The following is a 20887-nucleotide window of genomic DNA, read 5'->3' as shown; positions in this document are numbered from 1 at the left end:
TGCTTGCTTTTGTTTGATTATCTTTTGCCTAGAAAGGAGTAGTTTCTGTCTGCCATTCTAAACTTGCACTCTTGGAGAGAAGGGACCAGATATCTTTAGTTTCTATATCCTCAGCATATATCACATGGTTTGATGCTATGTATATGCTCGATGAATATTTGTTCAATAAATAGGTGGATAGGATAGGATAGAATTCCCTTGGGTCTCAGGAAGTCAGTGTGTCCACTCCCTTTCCTCCACGTGGAAATACATTAAAAACTCCTATGACAGAGATACATCTTACCTCTGTTTTGGGTCTAATATAGACAGGGTGCTGCAAGCGCTAAAAGAAACTAGTGTGTTTGGGGAAGGAGGGAGCTGAAAAATGAGGCTGAAATTCACCAGAGTGCTATGGATTCCAGAATCAGGAATTTGGACTTTTAAGGATATTTCATGAAAACCAACACATTCTGGCTGTGATCACCTGTGTAGGAGCTCAAGCTGCCGCACATCAATTTACAGCTGGTATCAACCCCATTCTTTTATGGTTCTGAGCACATCAGGACCAGTTTTCCTCACTGGATGATTGAGAGCCTGTTGTTTTGCCAGATGGTTTGAGGGCATTGGAGGGTGGTGGGGGTGTTGGTTTCCTTTCACTCTGAACCTCAGAGGGGACTCGTGGCTCGTATCTTCATTTTCTGAGTCTCTGTAGAGGGACCCTACCTGGGATGGCTGATTTAATTAATGCCTCTGTTATCTATCTCCCGCCTTTGAAGCTGTTGTCATGTTGTTGGAGCGAAAGCTGCACAGTGACACCCCTGTGGGCTGCACCTGCCAGCAAACCCCCATCCACTGTTATCCTCAGCCGCAGAACATGGAGGCAAGGCAAGAGATGTTTTGATCTTGAGGATGTTTATATCTCATCCTGAGAGAGTTGACCACAGAGGAATTTGAATCTCACTAACTTCCATTTCACAATTCTATTTGTCAGTCGTCCTAAACTCATGAAAGCCCTGGTCACCAACCCATAGCCATTCATGATCACGTGGCCTCAGCACATGGCATTGGGTAGACAGGTGACACCATTAACCCACCAGCTTCTTCCTATATGAAGTTAGAAAGTGTTGAAAACAGAGCATTTGGATGATAAGAAAGGGTATAGTGAATGTCATCACAGTGCAAGGATTTGGATGCCCCAAATTTCATTCCTGTTCCATTTCAGAGTAAATCCTCAATCTCCATGAGCTTGGAGAGATCTGGTGAGAGTCTTGGGCTCTGGAGTTAGGAAGACCCTCAGTTTGAACTGAACTCTGAAACTAATACAGGCTGGGTTAGATTCCTCTCCTATGGACTCCAAAGCACTCTAAACTTCCCCATCTTAGAACATATCACATTTTACCACGACACTCCTGAAGAGCATGGAAAATAAGTTTTGTTTGTGAAAAAGTAGAAGAGAAGGGAACCAATTCTTATTGAGAACCTATTATATGCCATACGCTTTGCAAATTTATTTCTAATCCTCAAAGTAATCTTGAAATATTTCCATTTCTATTCCCATTTCTTGGCTGGAGTAATGACGACCCTGGAAAGTTAAGTGACTTGACCAAAGACACACAGTTAATAAGTGGCAGTGGCAGTACTGAAAATTAGTCTGCCCAATAATTTTTTCTACTGGATGATTCCCTAATGAACCAGAAATTTTATTTATTTGGAATCTTCTGTATTCTGACTCTTGTAGGTAATCAAAGTTTTACTGTTTCCCAGTGGGGTCGTAGGGGAAGAACACTAAGGTTGGGGAAGAGGATGGCAGATGGTGTCAGGAACACTAAATTACATGGCCTCAGGGATGCTAAGATTTTCTAGGCAAATTCCAACCACTTGGAATTAAGAAATTGCACATTTTTTTTCCATTTGCAAAGCTACCCGTGAACACAGGGTGTGCTGAGCAGTCTGGTCATGATGTTTTTATTTGCAGAGGACTGCTTTCAAAATCTCAGAGTTCTTTGCAAAGAAAATGGCAAACACAGGTTTAAGTCACCAATAAAATTAAGTGTTTAAACTAGGTTTTCCTACAAAAAGCACATAATGGGCAGATTTCAGATTTCATCAGCTTCAAGTAGCACAGAAGGAAGTCTAAAACATTAAGGCGAGAGAAAGCATTCCAACTCTAAAGGTCAAGTTAAGGGCTTTTACAAGCAATGTTTGATTCCAGGTGAACACGCATATAGAGGTGGTAACATCTGCAAAGACATCTGGATTGTTCCTCAGAAGGACAATATTTAAATTGGTGGAAATGACACCTGGGGGGAATGATCTTTGCTAGCATCCTTCTTGCTTCACAAAAAGGAATGATCAAAATAATGTAATATTGTAAAGGTAAAACATCACATAGTCAGATCAAGAGACCTGAATCCTAGGTAAAATGATGATGGTGGTGGTGATGATGGTGATCGTGTGATTGTTGAGCATGTATCACACACCAGATATTGTCCTAGTCACCACCCTTGAGTGTTATCTATTTAACATGTTGTGAGTCTGTTATTAGCCCAGTCTTAGTGATGAGGAAAGAGAGTTCCAGAAGTTAAGTAACTGGCCACGTAATTAATAAGAGGTAGACCAGATGCAACTTAGACCAGCCAGCTTCATAACATTCAATTACCCTATGCAATATCTCCAAAAATCAATCAATTCACTTCCCAGGGTGATAATAAAGCACATCATATCAGCAGCAACACAGAAAGAAAACATTGTCTAGAAAGGTTACCACATCGAAGGCCAAAGTGTTCATCCAAGAGAGAATGTGATGTCCCAGGAGGCACAGAAGCACAGACTTCTCATCCAATCTCTGCTCCTAAAAAACCTCCTAAATGGACGGAGATTCTCTGGCAGATCATTTGTACTCTGGAGTCATTTCTAGAGTTGGAGTTCTTAACAGCAGGCTCAAGGGATCCAGAGGGCAACATATGAGCATCAAGAATCCATGAATTCCCTATGACTATATCAGATATATTGTGTGTGTGTGTTTTCTGGGGAAAGGGTCACATCAGGTGCTCCAAGAGGTCTAAGACATCCTCCATACCACCACCAAAGGAAGGTTTTCAGTGCCTAGGTCTTTCAAACCACAAATTGTCCTCTGTGCTTAGTGAGTCCTGGACTATTCCCTGCTCAGAAAGGCAACAAGGTGTACTAAAAGTAGCATTCTTTCATTTAATCACTCATTCATTCATGTATTTATCCATTGCCTTACTTTACACCCTGTCTTAGGCAATGGGAATTCAGTGACAAATTCATTTTTAAGGAGCCCCCAGACTAGCAGAAAGATACTTAAGCAGATGATTATAAAAAGTGTTATAATGTCAATAATAGATATTTACAGGCCACAAGGAGGAGCATCTAATCCAGGCTGAGAGGGTTGAGAAGATTCTGATCTGAGTCTTAAATAATGAGTACGGTTAACCAGATGTAGAAGGAAAGGCATTCCGGGCAGAGGAAAGAACCAGGCCAGGTAGGAGGAAACAGGATGGTGGATACACAGGGGAACTTCCAACAGCCTAATTTTCCCAGAACATGAGAAGGTAGAGGATGGTCAAAGATGAGTCTGGGGAGGTTGCAGGACAGGCTATGGAAGTTGTTATATGACCCATCTTTATCCTACAGGGAAGAGATCCCATTAAAGGGTTTAAACAAAATTGTAGGTAATATAGCTGCAGTATGGAGAGTAGATTGAGAAAAACTTGATTTATTAGCCCAGGCATGAAGTAATGAAAACTTATACAAAGCTAGTGGTTGTGTCATTCCATAGTAGACTTGGATCACGTCTTATTCCGTCTTTTCTGTCACTTGTCCCAGACCTACTACAGATATTGACAAGTGCTCAAGTAGTATAGGTCAAATGAATAAATTAATAGGAAGGATGGAGAGGTGGATATCATGTTTGAGAACTATTTTGAGCATTAGATTGGCAGGAACTGGAAACTGACTGGACATGGAAAGTGAAGAAAAGGGAGATTGAGGCAGCTTCTAACAGCACAAGCTTTGGAGTCAGCCAGACGTGGGTATAACTTCTATCTTCTGAACTCGAATGGTGCTTGTTTGGGACAACACTTGTAGGAATGGAAGACGGTGGTGACGGTTTAATGTGGACTGTCCACGAGATAGAATGAATCCTTTGTATGTATATGAAAAAGAGAGAGAATGAGAGAAACAGAGAGACAGAGAAGAGAGATAGAGTTCCAGAGATGGAAAGCCAGAGAAGAGAGACAGAAAGAGACTAGACTAGACGGAAAGAGAATTTTAGAAAGAAAGAAAGAAAGAGAGAGAGAGGGTGGGAGGGAAAGAAAGAAAGAAAGAAAGGAAGGAAGGAAGGAAGGAAGGAAGGAAGGAAGGAAGGAAGGAAGGAAGGAAGAAACGTTAAGTTGAAGGAGAGGAACAGAGGTGAAAAAGAATATGGGGGAAAAAGATACAGGAAGGGGCAGAACCAGAATAGAGGAGGGGAAGAAAAAGGATGGGAGAGTCAGGAGTTTTAATAGGTGTCAATAATGCTTTTGACCTGGTACAGTCAGGTATACAGGTGTGTGGACACTCAGAGGATAAGCAGAGACAGAGAAAGAAGAGAAAAAGCAAAATGATATGGTACGGATGAACCAGTTTGCAGGGCAGAAATAGAGGCACAGATGTAGAGCACAAATGTATGGACACCAAGGGGGGAAAGTGCCGGGGGTGTGTGTGTGATGAATTGGGAGATTGGGATTGACATATATACACTAATATGCATAAAATGGATAACTAATAAAAACCTGCTGTATAAAAAATAAATAAAATTCAAAATGATAGAGGCCCCTGCTGGGAGGAGAGGGAACAGACCCCACTTCTCTCTTGCTATGCAGACAATCCCCTCTCACACCTATCCTATGTTACCCAGTATTAGTCTGCTAATCCATCACAAGACCATGTTGCCTCTGGGCACATCTGCTCAACAAGATGACTGGCACTTAAAAATCCCAGAAGGGACTGTTCCTTCCTTTGCAAAAGTCTGGTTCTCTCACTTTGCCCCCAAGTTGTCCACTGAAGATTCGCTGGGAAGCCCCAGAGACAGCTGAAGTTTGACATCACATCAGGAGGATTTACTCCAAGATTCTGTTCAATTCTGGGCGAGATTTTTAGCCAGACCAAGAGGTCCCTTTCTGGAAAGAACACCGTGGTAATTGCTGACAGTCCCCTGTTCCACAGATGGAAGAGTTCAGAAATAACAGAATAATGAATAAGCAATCAGTCAATTCTTGGGTCTGCTATTACTGTTCTTCTAATGGGATGTCTCAGAGTCTCCTGGGATTCCCTAAACTATAGCACTGTTCCCAGAGAGACCAAGAAACCAGGGCTGAAGACATAATAACTCATAACCAACATTCTGATTGGAACGGATGACCATTCTGGAAGTGGTGACAAGTTGTCTTGTTGTCTTATCTTCTCTCTCCCCAAGATTCCCTGTGAAAGCTAGACATGAAAAGCTCCTGACCAGAGAATAGACTTGAGTTTGAATCCCAGGTCTGCCCATCCCTAGCTGTATGGCTTCAAGCCAATCACTTCACCAGCCTGAGCCTCACTTTCCTCCTCTAAAATTAGGGTTAACAGTTCCCACCTCATATGATTTTTGTGAGGACTGGTGCTAATGTATGCAAATTGCCTGGCACGTAGTAGACTTTCAATAAATGACAGCTATTAGGATTATTATGATGGAGGGCATCTTTGGCGAGGATGCAAAGACCGGCAGCCTGGCAAATAAGAAGCCAGAGCCACAATTTGAAAACTACCACCAAAGTGTGCAGTAGCCCTAATTAGAATTCTCATTAAGTTCTGGAAATGAGAAATGTGCGAGAAGACACTTTTCAATCTCCCAAGGGAAAACAGGAAGTGGGAGGATTTTTAAAAAGTGAAGAATAGTAACTTTCAACGGCATCTCATTTTTGTCTTCTTAATCTTAGGCAGTGTTAGGAGAAATTAAATGACAGCCCTCTTCTGCGCTCACCTTTTGACCTAATGGGGGTGTTTCACAATACTCTTGTCTAAGGATAATTAGTGCCCAAGTGGATGTATTTCCCTGCCAGCTTGAGAACTGATGGGTCCTTGAAATAACTGAATACGTTACAGGAGGGAGCATGGTGTGGGCAGCGGGGTTTGGCCTGTAATTTTCTTTTTTGGTGGTGTCTTTGACTGATTTTGGTATCAGGGTGATGCTGGCTTCATAGAATGGCTTTGGGAGTGTTTCCTCCTCTTCAATCTTTTGGAAGAGTTTGAGAAGGATCAGTATAAGTTCTTTGTATGTTTGGGAGAATTCCCTAGTGAAGCCATCCAGTCCTGGACTTTTGTTTGCAGGGAGTTGGCTTTTTTTATTTTTGAAGTATAGTTGATTTACAATGCTGTGTTAATTTCTTCAGTACAGCAAAGTGATTCAGTTATATATATATATATATATATATATATATACATTCTTTTTTATATTCTTTTCCATTATGGTTTATCACAGGATATTGAATATAGTTCCAACAGGGAGGTTTTTCTTTTTAATTACAGATTCTATTTTATTTCTAGTGATCTGTCTGTTCAAATGATCTTTTTCTTCTTGATTCAGTTTTGGCAGGCTATGTGTTTCTAGAAACTTGTTCATTTCTTCTAGGTTGTCCAGGTGGGCCTGGATGAGAGATTCAGGATTAAGGTTGTAATTGACAGAATGGCTCTAGAGAACCTTTTATATGAGGTTTGCCATGTGATATTTGTACAAAGTAGAAGCTTCAAGGTAGTTCTTTTAGGAAGTGATTCTAAGGAAAAGGAGGAGGGACTGGGAAGAGGAAACAGGAAAGGAGGAAAAGCCAACAGCAGAGGGCTTCATGGACCTGAAAACCACTGAGTAGGTAGGTTCCAGCCCACTAGGACCCCTGGGGAGCTGATAGAATGTGCTCAGAATTGTCTGCCCAAGAGATGGAAGTGGGGAATAGGCACCACCAACTCCCATCCCATTGGTCAAAGTTTGGCTCATGGGGTGTGAGCCCCTCACACTTCCAGCATTGCACGTGCTTCAGAATGACTGGGCTGGTTCCTGACACTGTCCTACCCGATGGAGGCAGGAAGTCGCTGGGACAGAACGTAAAAGCTCTACAGCTCACCTGGGCCAGGTGCTCCCTGGGTAGACCTGGCCAGCTGCCACAGCCGCAGCTCAGGTAAAACCAACTGACCAAGAGGAAGTGAAGTAGGACTTAAGTGGTGTGTGATGTAGAAGGTGCAGCGAGGGGCTGAAGTGTTCACTTGAATATTCTCGGTCTGAAGTCCCTTTGCCTCTGAGAATAGAAAGGTGGGACCTTGGGGGTGATGCGACCTCATGCACAGAGGCCATTGTCTTTGATTCCTAGAATTTTGCCATCTGCCATTTCAACGGTTCCCGACAGAAATCCTGCAGAATACAGGGCGGGGGTGAAAAGTCCTATTGTGCAGACAAGGAAAGATGCTCAGAGGCCTTGCACAACTACATTGGTGTACTGGGGGCAGAGCCAAGCCCAGGTGTGTAGAAGTGACTCTCCAACTGTGGTCCATCAACTACCCACATAAGAATTCCTAGTGTGTTTCTTAAAATACTGATGCCAGGGCCTCCAGACCTACTGAATTATGATATTTGAGTCTGAATACTGTCTTATACAAGTCATGAGAGTTTCCCTCTCCACCCAGAGCAGCTGCCCTGAACTTCACAATACAATGGTACCTGGGTTCCAGCCAACAGAGTCTTGTTTCCAGGACCCTGAATCAAGATCTTTCTCAAGCCCAAAGCTACTCATCCTCCAGAACCCTGGAATGAAAAAAGAGCTGCTTGTTATTATAGAAGCACCCCATGGGTGCCATTCCAAGACTGAGGCCCAATGTGGGGAGGAATCAGAGATTTTCAGAAGCAGAAATCCTGGCCACGAGGACCAGAGCAGCCCTAAGAGATCACAGCCTCTATATCATGAGGATGAGGAAAACAACATCCAAGATCCCACAGCCAGTTTCAGCGCTAGAATTAACACTATGAATTGCCTGATTCCTACGCCACTGCACTTGGGAGGCCACCCATCTGCCAGCCAGCAGGGAAATAACCTCTCGTCCAGACCCTGCCCCCATCCCCAACTCCCATCCCCCCCAAAGTAATGAGCCACATATTCTCTCTGTCAGTCCCCAGGGCTGCCCACTCGGGGGTGCTAGTTTCACTCCCCTCCCCTCCCACCTTCCCCACGCCCAAGCTTTAACTGAAGCTCTGGATGGTTTTCTGTTATCTCCAAGTCACTTTCTGTCACAGCTGAGGGTCTGTGTTGAATTGAATATCCCAGAACTTCACAGACTCTGCAACCTTCAGAAGGGTCTTGGAAAATAACAGCAGGAACTTCACAGGGCAGAAGGTTGGATATCGTCCAGTTGAAAGAAAAACTAGGTCTGTGTGGTAGGAGGATGCAAGACAGAAACGGAGAGAGAAAGTGAAGGAGGAAGGAAGTGGGGTGGAAGGAAGGAGAGAAGGGACGGCATCAAAAAATAAAACAGAGAGAGGGAGACAGAGAAAGAGAGAGGGAGAGCGTACAAGGAAGGACAGAGTCTGTAATGTGTATGTCGACCTCCTCCACTCAGTGCCAAGATCTTGGGAGGCAGGGCCTGTGTCTGATTCATTTCAGGGTACCAAGGCTTAGCCCTGAGCTGACATAGAGCAGCTGCTCAGTAGATACGCTGTCAAAGCAATCAGTAAACATAAAGACATCTCAGCCTAGAACAAGCCTACGGAAAGTGTATCATTATTCCTAGTTTATAAATGAGAAACTTTAAGTCAGAGAGGCCAAATCAGTGGCCCAAAGTCACACGGGCTGTAAAAAGCTAGCCTGAGGTTCTCTCTTAAATCAGGCTCTCTTAAATCCAAAGCTATGCCCCAATGCCTCCCATTAGCCAAGTTTGGACAGATAAATTCTCCAAACTTCCTGTGTTTATAAACCAAGGAAAACTCAGCTTACTTATTGGGGTTAGTTGGGCCAGGGCTAATGCCCTCCAGAAGTCAGAAAAGGAAGATATGACCGACAGAGTTGGTGCTTCACCCAGATGCGCTCATAACCCCTGTCCTATTTCCATGCACCTCTCTTCCGGATTCTGTGTGCCTTTGTTTCTAACTTCCAGCACCTGAGACCCTCTGTGGAGGCGTTCCCTGGGGCTACTGGTACCACTTTCCCCTCACATGCAGTGAGCCAGAGTTCCCGAGGTTGCCATCCCTTTGGCTAATGATTGGCAGGTGTAAGAATGAAAGAATGAAAGCCCAGCTTCTGTGCTTGGGGTTGGTGCAAATTCTGAGGTGCGTACACACAAGAGTACACTCCAGGGGACATTCCCTGAAATTGCATCCTTGTTTGGCTTCTTCCCCTTGTGTCTAACTTCTACCACTCCCTTCCAGTTCCTTCTGGGATCCCCTTGTACCTTGAATGTGAATCCTTGTCTTGGGATCTGTTTCTGGGGATCCTAACATAAACAAAAGGCAAAAACCAAGTTGGTTTCCAATGAGTAAGAATCAATGATAAGCAAATGCTATTAATAATAGCTCCAATTTTCTGAGCATCCACCATGATTGAATGTTTCACACAGCTTATCTCAGATGCCCAAATAACATTGCAAGGTAGGTCTGACTGTGTTCATTTTAGAGATGAGAAAACCTAGGCTCTGAAAAAGCTCAGTAATTTCCCCAAGGTCACATAGCTTGAAGTGCTAGGGAGGAAATATGAACCCAAGGCTATCTGACATCAAGGCTTTCCTCTATCCATGATGTCTCTCTATATGGTACTTGCTTTTCCATTTGTCCATCTTCCGTCTTCCTTTGTTTTTAAGGGGAAGTGATGGTGGCAGAAGGGATCCTTGTATCCTCAAGGCCTAGTATAACACTTGGCACATAATAGGTGCTCTGTATTTGTTGAGTGAATATGAGGTGCTTTGAGAAGAACCAAACTCTCAGAAGTCTGTAAATTTTCCCCCAAATTTTGTTGACTCAGTTTGAGGAAGTATTGTGTACCCATGAGGCAGATACCCATAGCAAATAATGAGACCCAGGGTAAAGGCTTTAAGACCTACATGGCGTTAACTTTTGGTACCCTGAATCTGGGGACTCCACTGACACCCAACCTGTAGAATTCTTATATATTCATCTCAACTGCCTTTGATAAGTGGACACTGAGGCACAAAAACAAAATTACGGCATCAAAAACTTCCAATTACCAGAAAATAAGGCACCTGCACATCACAAACTGCCTCTTTAGAATCTTCCCATTTTGTCCCTTTTAAGATGAAGACAATGTACTGTTCTATTTGTACGCTGAGATTTTTAAAAATGAGCTGTCCTTTCATAATGTTTTAAAAAGAGGATTTATAAGATTTGGATCTAACTGAAACCTCTGAACTTGCAAAGAGGAAAATTTCAAGAGGATGTGACAAAATTATTTCTAGCAACCGTGACATTTCTTGATGTTAAATGCTTTCTTTGAACTGTACAACACAGCGCAAGTTGGGATTTGGAATCCGACAAGAAAATAAGTGAGATACCAAGCTGACGATGTAGATATTCTTCTCCTACAAAGGTTTTACCTCCATAACTGGATCCAGATAACTTAAGTTATACCAGTAACTTCAAGAGGGCTAAATGAGATGCTGGAAATGGTGGAACCAGATACTATAAACTAGGTTTTGAAAGCCACACCAGCACTTGCTCTGTGACCTTAAGTAAGTCATTTAGCTTCTCAGTTTCCTTATCTATGAAATGGAGTTACTAACACTTTCAGAGTTGCTGGGAGGATTAAAGATGAGGTATGTAAATTTCTTAACACAGAGTATAAGTTTAGTTAATTAAGGTGATGATGATGATGGTGATGGTAACAGATGACATTTATTGAGCAAGGCTCTCAGTCCAACAACCCTGGAGGAACTGGGCTTACAAGCAGATCTTTCTCCTCTTGAGCCTTCGGATGAGACTTTAACCCTGGCTGACACCTTGATTGCAGGCTCATGGGATGTTGCTAAGCAGTGCTCAGATTCCCGACCCCTGGCAATAAATGTGTGCTGTTTTTAAAGCTAAGTTTTGGAGTAATTACATAGTTATGCTGCAATCCATAACTAATCTGAAGCCAGGAGTTCACAACCATTTTTACTACCATGGATCTCATTAATTATGATTTATCCCCTATAAACCTCTAGATCTGAAAAATTCTATCAAACAAACCACATGCATTGAGCAAAAATTTATTTTCTTTCCCATTTCTTAAAATTCATCATAACTATATCTAATTAGGTGTGCAGTAAAATCAGTTCCTTGATATGTTCATGACATCACCAACAGCCAAAGAATTGGAGGGAAAGGCACCAAACAAAGTTCAGATATCTTATCCAAAGCAAAGAAGAGTGATTTTCTTCTAATCCCTTCTGCAGGGACTGAGTATGTGATGATTTCTGAATGAGGTTTTAAAATATTGAAAATAAATTACCGGTGAACTGTGCTCAGAGCTTTATCTAAATTGTCTTATTTCATTCTCATAACAGCCCTCCGATAGATGCTATTATTATGCCCACTTGGATTCAGACATGGATCCTTGAACTCCAGAGGTCCTACTCTTATCCAAAAGATTGCATGGCCTCTTAGAGAGGGAAAGTACTTTTGCAAGGCATACAAAATTAAGGCATACTAAGTTAAAATTCCTAGTTTCCTGTCTGCTTGCCCCAGAGGCCTCTTCCGATCCTGCTTTCTTTCCACCTCACAGACACTAAAGCATTCTGAAGGTCAAGTCTGTGTTTTTGGAGGACAGACTTGAAGGACATTAAGGACAGAAACATCAACTGAGGCAGCATCAGACCGAGTTCAATGTCTCCACGTCAGTGACACACAGTAGGAATGGATATTGACCAGTGGATACTACCTGATCCACAGTATATTTTTCCCCAGACTTAACTGTATCTTCTTGGAACAATTTTGGTATGCATTACAGTTTCCAATTATTTGCCACAAAGGAAGCAAGCACAGATATGGATCATGAAAGAATGAAATGGATTGTTACGATAGGGTTGGCTTGGATCATACAAATCTGGGTTTCAATTCCGACCCTGCTATTCACTACATGTAAAATCTTGGATGATTCATTTCCCTTCTCTGAGCCTCAGTTTTCCCCAACCCAAAAATGGGAATGATGCCGCTTCCTCAGAGCACTGATGAAGGAGAAAATGAGGCAACGCACATACAGTGCCTAACCTAGTACCTGGCGCATAATAAAAACTCAATAATTAATACCAGAAGGAGTTGTTGCTATTATTATCATTATGATGATTATTATCTTTCAAGGCTGAGAATGTCTGAATTGATAAGTAAAACTCATTTCAGTTTTTAGGTGATGAATGTATTTCTAATGGGATTGATTTTTTAAATAAAAGACACTGAAAATTTCTGGGACATTGAGGTCCTTGTAATTGGGATCTTCTAAGCACTGGGCTGGGGGGAGCTTATTTTGAATGGGAGGACGTGATTATTAACTGTCTCCAACATGCCTTTAAATAGTCCCCAGACAAGTCTGACAAGGGCTTCCTGAATCTCTGACATCTGCCTTTCACCTTGGGGAGGGAAGGAGAACCGGAGACATCACTGGGATACACCCCAGTGTCTGACTGGCCTCATTCTAGGGAGTAGTGAGGACATTTAATATAATTGCTAAAAAAAAAAAAAAAATTGTACAACATGGCATGTGGTCAAGAGCTTGAGTTTGCATCGCAAAGATCTGGGTTTCAATCAGCCCTGGCACTGACTTGTTGTGTTACTTTGTGCCAATTTAATCTCTCTGAGCCTCAGTTTCCTCTGGGAGTGGTGGATAATAAAGTGCTATTTCCTACGGTTATCATAAGGATTCGCTGAAATAATAATTATGATAACAAAAGCTAACTCTTAAGTGCTTACTAACAGTTAATTAATGTGTTTAATCGATTATTTTATTTCTCACAACAGCCAATAATAAAGATACTATTATTGTCCCTATTTTAAAAAGATGAGAAAATAGAAGTATGAAGAAAATAAGTAAGTAGCTCTAAGTCCTATGAATCCATGAGTGCTTAACCTAGACCTACAGACCATCAAGGGGATCCATGGATAGAATTCAGTGGGTTTGAGAACTTGGATGGTACAAAATAACATCTTTATGTTCACTAGTCTCTAAATGAAATGTAGTATGTCCCTCAATTGGTGACGACATCGCCAGTAGAAGCACAGATATTGTCGCATCAAATTGTAGTGGTAGCAGAGAGCTCAAAGGATTGTTTGTGCTCAGCACTACACTGAAACCTGTCATTAGGTCTTGTTCTTTAACGCATGAGTTAAAAATAACATCTATTACTATATCACAAATGTGGATTTTAAAAATATTTTCATCACTGTATTTCAAGATAACAGGTTTGTTTTGTAATCCTATGCAGTTTATTCTATGCATTTAAAGTCAATATTTTGAGAAAGGATCCATAGGTTTTACCAGACCACCAAAGGGGTCCATGGCTCAAAAAGAGTTAAGAACCTCCAAGCTAGTCCATAGATGTTAGAGCAACGGAAAACCCTTAGCATAAAGCCAGGTACATAGCAAGTGTTCAGTGCACAAAAGCCATTACCATAGTGATTATTATTACACCCAGCAAAATCCTGTTTATCCAGGAGCAAACTTTTGGAAGTAAGAAGGGAGTCAATCCTGTTGACTATACCAAATGGCACAGTGATGGGAGGGGGACCACTCAATCAAGCAAGAGAGCAGGATTGGAGATTATCTATCCCAGCCTCCTCCTTCTTGGGGGAAGAAATAGAGTCCCAAAGAGGGCTATTTTCAGGGCCCAGGGCACATGGCAAATTAGCGTTGGAATCAATACCAGCAACCAGTTCTTCTAGAGTCAGTCCTCTGTCCATCACAGGACACGACCTTTCAACATTGGACATGAAACTAAAAGATGAAGGTCCCTCTCTTTGGAAGTACACAGCTTCATCACATTTCCTTCTGCATCCCAAGGTCCACAGGAAGAGCTCACAGATATGGGATGATCAGGGAATTGGCATCATGCAAACGCCTCTCGGGGGTGGTCCACTGCGAGGAGGCAGGGTCTCTTACAAACACTGAATCCTGGGCCCGCATTCAGACCCATGGAGCTTGGGGATCAGCATCTTTATCAAATTTCCCCACTAACTCACAGGCTCATGCGAGTGAGAACAACTGTACAGTAGTTAAAGTATGAGCTCTGGAGTTCGAATCCCAGTTCTACCGCTTAATAGTTGAACCACTTTGGGCAAAATTACTCACGTTTTAGATACATCTCTCACCTCCAAAGCTAATAGTGCCTACCTTATACAGTTGTGATGAACAAATGTGACCGTCACATCAAGTCTTCAACGGTGTTTGTCACATCGTGAGAGCTCTACAAATATAATTGATAAGGTGGTTGTTGTTGTTGTCTGTGACTTGTAACCAAGCAGACAGCTTCACTAATGGAAGAGTCTGTCACTGCCCCCCACCCCCCCAAGAGGCATGAGTCTCTGTCCTACTGAAGCATCCACAGGGCTGTGATGTGTGCTGCTCAGTAACTCCCCTGATCTGAACAGTTCCTGAGTACTGGAAAAGCATCCTCTGCCATCCAGACGTCTCTGATGACCATAACTATGCCCCAGAGAGAGAGCAGTGGGGTCTGCTCTGGGAGACACCAAGTGACCCGCGACCATTGAAGGATCTCCGGATACCAGAGTAAGGACCCTCACTCTGACTGCAGTTTGTGGTCCATTACCCCTATTGACAACTTCTCCAAGTATCCAGAGAGCGGAAGCTTCATTCCCAGGAAACCTCAGACATCCAGCTTTGAGCAGCCCCGTGAGCCCCCACCCCCATCCCTGTGTCTTTAGGACTTCGGTACACGATGGCTGACTTCTAATTAGTGCCAGGGCATGGGGTGAGAAGGGACAGTCCCCCTGCTTTGTTCTGGTTTCTCTCTTCGAAATCTCTCCACCCTAGCATCTCTGTGCCTGGGGCTTTCTTTGCCACCATGAAAATCCCTCCGTCCTTGCATATGATGGCCTGGGGCTGTCTAAACATTAACACCTCTTGAAAGCAATGCCCCAATGATGTCTGATGGGAGTTGGTGGGTAAACACCCCAGCTCCATGCCCACTTGGGTGGGATAATTGTCCCAGTTTCCCTGCAGCATTAAACTGTAGTCGCTCATAGCGGTAGCTGACGTGATAAATCATCCTTTATTAGCTGGTTTTCTTCCCCTGTTTCACCTCCCCAACACCAACCAGTGTTCTCTTCATTTCTCAAATAAACTCCTTGCCCTCAAGTTCTTCTCTCAGAACCCCTCCCTGGTGGAATCATATTAAGGCAGGTTTCGACCTGAGAATTCAAATTTAATGCTAACAGAAGGCAGGCAGGAAATAAAATTTAATAAACAGTGGAAGAATCCAATCTCCCATACTTTCCATATTTGTGTCTTTTACAAACCTGGTCACTGGTAAAAACAGAAGTGCAAATCTCAGCAAGAATCTTGACCATTAAGGATAGATTTAGTTATGATCAGGGAGACCAAGCCATGATACATATTTTAAGGCAGGAAGTGAATTAAGAGACATGACACAAGACTCTTACCAAGAACCTTTCAAGCAAAAATGTCTCCTGGAAAACTTGTTGCTATTAACTAAAATCTTCCTTTACCTGTAATGATTTCCCGTGCACTCAGAATATTAAGGATTTAGCTCCCTACGTTAACACTGGTGCTCCCTGGTGAAAACTCAGATTAGGATGTAGGACCCTAGAAAGATACATGGTAACCCCAACAGCATCACATATAATCAGTTTTATTGCCAGGTAAGAAATTCATATTAATATAGTGAATACATATGTTTACAAATAAACATTCTTAGAAAACAAACGTTTTTTTTTCTTCATTGTAGGAAGTATTATTGGTATCATAAACTCTGCAGTTGTTGACAAGTATTAACACAGGTTTACTTGCAGAACATATGGTTACTAAAATATTCGCACATAAAATATGCTCCATTTACACACAAAAAAACTGGGGGGAGTTGTTAGATGGAAATGCCAGGCGGAGCCCAAGGCCGACGGAGGCTGAGACGCTCTGGGAGGGCAAAGGGAAGTCAGACTCTGGTCCTGTTGGGTTGGAAGCTGGGTGGTAGCTAAAGGTAAGAAGAAGAGGCTACTGCCAGGGCAGGGGATGGGGAGGGGATAGTCTCCCTGCTTTGTTCTGGTTTCTCGCTTCTAAGTCTCCCCATTCTGGCTAGAGGATCCTTGTTGATACGTGGCAGTCACAGTTCTACAGGTCATGATAATCTTTCAGTATCATGAGGTCTGTCCACCCTCCCTAGAAGAAGCCAGAGAATAAACTTCCCTGTCCAAACTCCCTCCCTTCCCCCGCTTCAGTTCAGCTCCCAAAGCCAACTGGAAGGTAACGAGGCTAAGTACCGTTCTTCTTGGGCTCTCACCACTGTTACTTCTTATGGACCAAGCTGCAACTTCACTGCCGAAATTATAGCTGCAGACCTCCAATTTACAAAATTCACTGGGTGCAGTTTACTCAGAAGAGAAGGACCATGACGAATAAATCCTGTAGATTCAGAGACCAAGAAAGGTCCTTCATCAGGACTGGGATAAAGGTCAGATGAAGGGGGTTGAGGGAAAGGAGCAGAAAGGAGCTAAAAGGGAGACTAGAATGATAGAACTTTGGAGCTGGAGGGAACCTCACCAAACAAGCCAATCCAGTATTTCCTGAAGTATGCGCTGTGCACCACTAGTGAAGGCAAGATGATTTTTAGTAGTACATGGATAGAGCACTAACTACCACTGAGTCACATAGGAAATGATTCCCTTTTCACTTTTGTCAGCCCATTTGATTACTTCAAGAAGAAAGTCTCCAGTGGGTGCCGGTATATCTTTAACAACTCTTGAACGTCTGCTAATCTGTTTTTAATCAAGAAAAGGGGAGAGGGAGAGAGAAAAGAAGGAAGGGAAGAGAAAGAAGGGGAGCAAACGCCAGGCTCCAGGTTCAAACCCTTCTACAGGTAATAGTCTGTAGCTAGAACGTAACAATCGCTGCACTGTTGCCTTTGTCCTTATTTTACACTTACTTTCTATTCAGGGTGACTGATATTGGTTTTGTGTTTGTGATACTGACAGACAGTTTTCCTTTCAAAAGTTAAATGTATTAAAAATGCATCAATTTAGGTACAAATATTGTGATAGGGATACACAAAGATGCCAAAAGTGTGTGGCAGGTACACAGATAACTAACTTCAAGGAAACACTGACCAAGCCCACTAGTGTTTACTCCACAGTGGAGAGCACTGGGGTTTCAGCCAAGAGGCTGAGAAAGCAGGCACTAAATCACCCAGCCCTGCCTCATCCAGCACAGAGCCTCGTTATTCACCGGGATCTGACAGAGGGTCTTCTGGGCACGATTTCTTTTCTTTTCTTTTCTTTTCTTTTTTTTAATGGGAAGAGGTTTTGCTATTTCAAAAAGCTTGAAAAGCTTGATCTCGCCCCAATTCCCCATGTTTCAAGTGGAAGACTAAAGCCCAGAGAGATAAAATGCACTGTCAATGTCCCCAGGTCAGCTGGGAGTAAAAAAGAGAATAAACAGCTGGTTTCCCCGATCCCATGATGTCAGAGAGATGGGGAAGCAGAACGCTGATGTCCAGCATTCCAGGAAGGGTCTTGTTCAGACCACATTCAGTTTCTGACATCAGAAGAGCTGGGGGGGTCTCTCCAAGGTTCCTGTTAATTAGCTAAGCCATTTAAGGGACTGGTTGAAAACTTCTCACCTTAAAAGAAAATCTCTTCTCCGTCAACCTCTCTCTTTGGGCTTCCACTAAACAAATCAAACTGTTAGGAAAACTGTCTTTATTGGGACATCCGTTAGCTATGAGAATCCATCTGAACAACAACCCCAGGGTATCGTGGATGGGAAATGAACGCATTGCAGTATCTGGGGAAGTGGTTTGGAGGGATCGTTTGTCTATCTATCTATCCTGGGAATGATGGGACCAGGAATGCTTGGGTCCCACGCTAGGTTTGGGGAGCTAGAAGATGGTGGGACTCGGGGAGTTTTGACAGTGTGTGGGGGAGGGAGGTCTTGGTCTTTGCAAGCTGCAGCATTCCCCCTCAGAGTGTGGGATCGGGTGGGCTCACCAACAAACAGAGGATGGAAACACCTTCTACTACTGCAGAAAGACAGGAGGGAGGAAGGCTAAAAGAACACAGGTTGCACTTGGGAAACAAGACTGTCATTCAACAGTGACACGTTGAAGGCACCACCCACGCTTATGACATTTTCAGTCCAAAGCAGTTGAAATTCGGCAGCGGCGGCAGCAACAGGCTGAAGGGGAAGGGAGTCGGGGATAGACAGTTAATAGAGGACTGGTTTCTGTCTCTGTTTCTTGTCTCGGAGGCGGGGGTACAACGCCAGAAATCAGAGGCTCTGCGTCCCCTTCTCACCTCTTGTCGACATTTCAACTGTGAATTTTGTTTGTTCTTGACGACGTTGTTGATTTCCTAAGTCTTGAAGATGTTGGACAAAAGTTACTTTGCTGTTCTTGTCTGTTTTGTAGTGGGATTCTATTTTATTTTCCTTTTTTAAAAAATAGTTATTTAAGACTCTCTGGACCCTCTCCCTGCCATAAAAGCCTACCCCTCCCATTTCCACAGTCTTTATGGGAGTTGTCTAAAAAAGTTCTTTCTTTCCCATCACTGTCGGTGGGTTCAGGGTCTATTTATTTTTTGTGAGTTTGAGTGTGTGTTGTTTTTGCTTCCAACCTTGATGATATGAGAAGTACTATAAATAGCATGGGGGGGGGGTCCAGTTACTGTCTCACGCTCATCACAATTTTATGTCCACATCACTACTTCCTGGGATTAGAAAATGCTTATCAAGTGTACCAGCGACCCCTCTTCTCTACCCCCCCTTCCATCCTTTCTGGCTCTTTCATCCAGAAATAGACAATGCACGGTCAATGGTATATGTGCTCAAATGGACAACTTCTCTAAATTGTGCTACTTCTTTTTTTTCATCATGGATTTCAGTTTCAAGTTAGGAGGAAAAGAAAAATCAGCCCCATGGTTTAGGCATGTGAGTTGGCCACCTCGACCCTTAAGTCGAAAGAGGGTGCCTCAGTTTTCCCCTTGGCTGTATTGCTGACCGTCCACGTTCCGGTCTTGCTCAGCTGCCCGCCGACACATGTTAGGCATGACGCAGGAAAAGCGTGATTCCATGTCACCAGTAGGTTTGTCGTCGGTCGGTGTGGAGGGTGAATGTGTGGGTGGGTGTGCAGGTGGGGGACAGGGAGGGTGTGTGCTGGGGTATTTTTTGCCTCTCTCAGTTGAGTGTGGTTTCCAGGATGTCCCCTGTAGCGACAGCTCAGACAGTCACTTCCGTTTTGCTGTTGGTGATGAAGTATGGCTGCGGGGGTGGGTAGTGCTGGGTGCGAGTTCCCAAGGGGTCGCTGGAGCCCGACTCGGCCGTGCCCAGCTTGCCCTTGTTCCCGTAAGCTTGCTGCCGCCGAAGAGACTGATCCTTGGGGTCCCAGCTCTTAAAGTTGGCGGTGGAGTTGTAGGCCAGGGGGTGGGAGGGCGTCTTGTTGGTGCGGGACTTCTGTCCGTTCTGCTTGGCGGGGCCGTGCTCAGGACTGAAGGCCCGCGGCTCATCCTCCACTCTTACGGGATGCAGAGGCAAGTTCCCCTTGGCGGCCAGCTCGGCCAGGTGCCGTCGTTTGGAGTAGAAGTCATCATTTACCTTGTCGGCTGTACGATGGGACAGGTAGGTGGACGAAGGGGGGAGGAGAGAGCAGAGAGAGGGAGAGAGAGGAGAGAGAGAAAGACAGTTAGGGATTGGCAGGTCAACCCAAGAACAGCATCTCAGTGGGCCAACAGTCCAAACGAGACACACACTAGAAACTCCACCCGGAGCAGACAGAAGGAAGGAGGACAGGGTCATGTGTTTTCCACCACCAAGAGGAGGACCAAGAAGGCGAGGGCATCCCCAAGGGAATCTCTAGCTCCCCCCAAATCCTTCTTCCCTCACAATCACACCTAGCACTCTGCCACTCTTGCCTTTCTTATAAAATGCAAGTGTTGTTCTTTCTTCATTATGAAAATGATGCTTCTCATTAGAGAAAATATCAAACACATTGAGAAATATTCGTATCTATCAGCTACCGCCCAAGACAGTCGATATCAATACTTGGGTGTATTTTCTCCTGGTTTTCTCAATAAAGAGTTTCATTTGGAATTTGTGTTAGTGCTTTTGTTTTTGCTTTTAGCAGTTAAGCAGACCTGTGTTCAAATCCCACTTCTGCCACCTACTAGCAGTGTAACTTTGGTAAATAACTTGTATTACCATCAGCTTCTGCATCAGGAAAGTGGTTACAATAAGAAAGGATATTTCATAGGGTTCTTTAGAGGGTTAAGTGATGACATACGTAATGTGCTTAGATATTAGCCACCACCATTATCATCATCATTATAAATAACTGTAATTTCTCATGTAACATTCTAGCAAGCATTTCTTCATGTTGTTATAAATCACTAGCAAGGAGCATTCTAATACCTACATAATATTTCAGTGAGCAGAACTATGAAAATTAATCATTCATCCTATGGATGAGCATTCAAGCTGTGCCAGTATTTTGCTAATATAAATCAATCTGAAATGAGAATTTTCTAGACTAAAGCTCTCAGTATTTAGAATTTTGAATGTAAAATAATTCTTAAAATATTTTTTAATCTATATCAGAGGGTGGAAAACTATAGCCCATGGATCGATCTAGCTGCCACCCATTTTCGTAAATAAAGTTTTACCGGAAGGCT

General features: G+C 43.3%; 1 protein-coding gene across 2 annotated transcripts in view; it reads right to left on the bottom strand.

Annotated features, from left to right (window-relative positions):
- Positions 1–15851: 15851 nt before the first annotated feature.
- The window catches only part of SHISA9 (shisa family member 9), a 293509-nt gene continuing 288473 nt past the window's right edge, over positions 15852–20887 (bottom strand). For both annotated transcript variants that reach the window (XM_082429690.1, XM_082429691.1), the window contains one exon: positions 15852–19822. In XM_082429690.1, the coding sequence (XP_082285816.1) occupies positions 19440–19822 (383 nt within the window). In that variant the 3' untranslated portion in view covers positions 15852–19439. The remainder of the gene's footprint in view (positions 19823–20887) is intronic.

This window comes from Balaenoptera physalus, assembly GCF_965194825.1.
Source record: "Balaenoptera physalus genome assembly, chromosome: 16".
Lineage (NCBI taxonomy): Eukaryota > Metazoa > Chordata > Mammalia > Artiodactyla > Balaenopteridae > Balaenoptera > Balaenoptera physalus.
The sequence above is the reverse complement of the archived record's forward strand: the minus strand, read 5'-3'. Positions and strand labels throughout refer to the sequence as shown.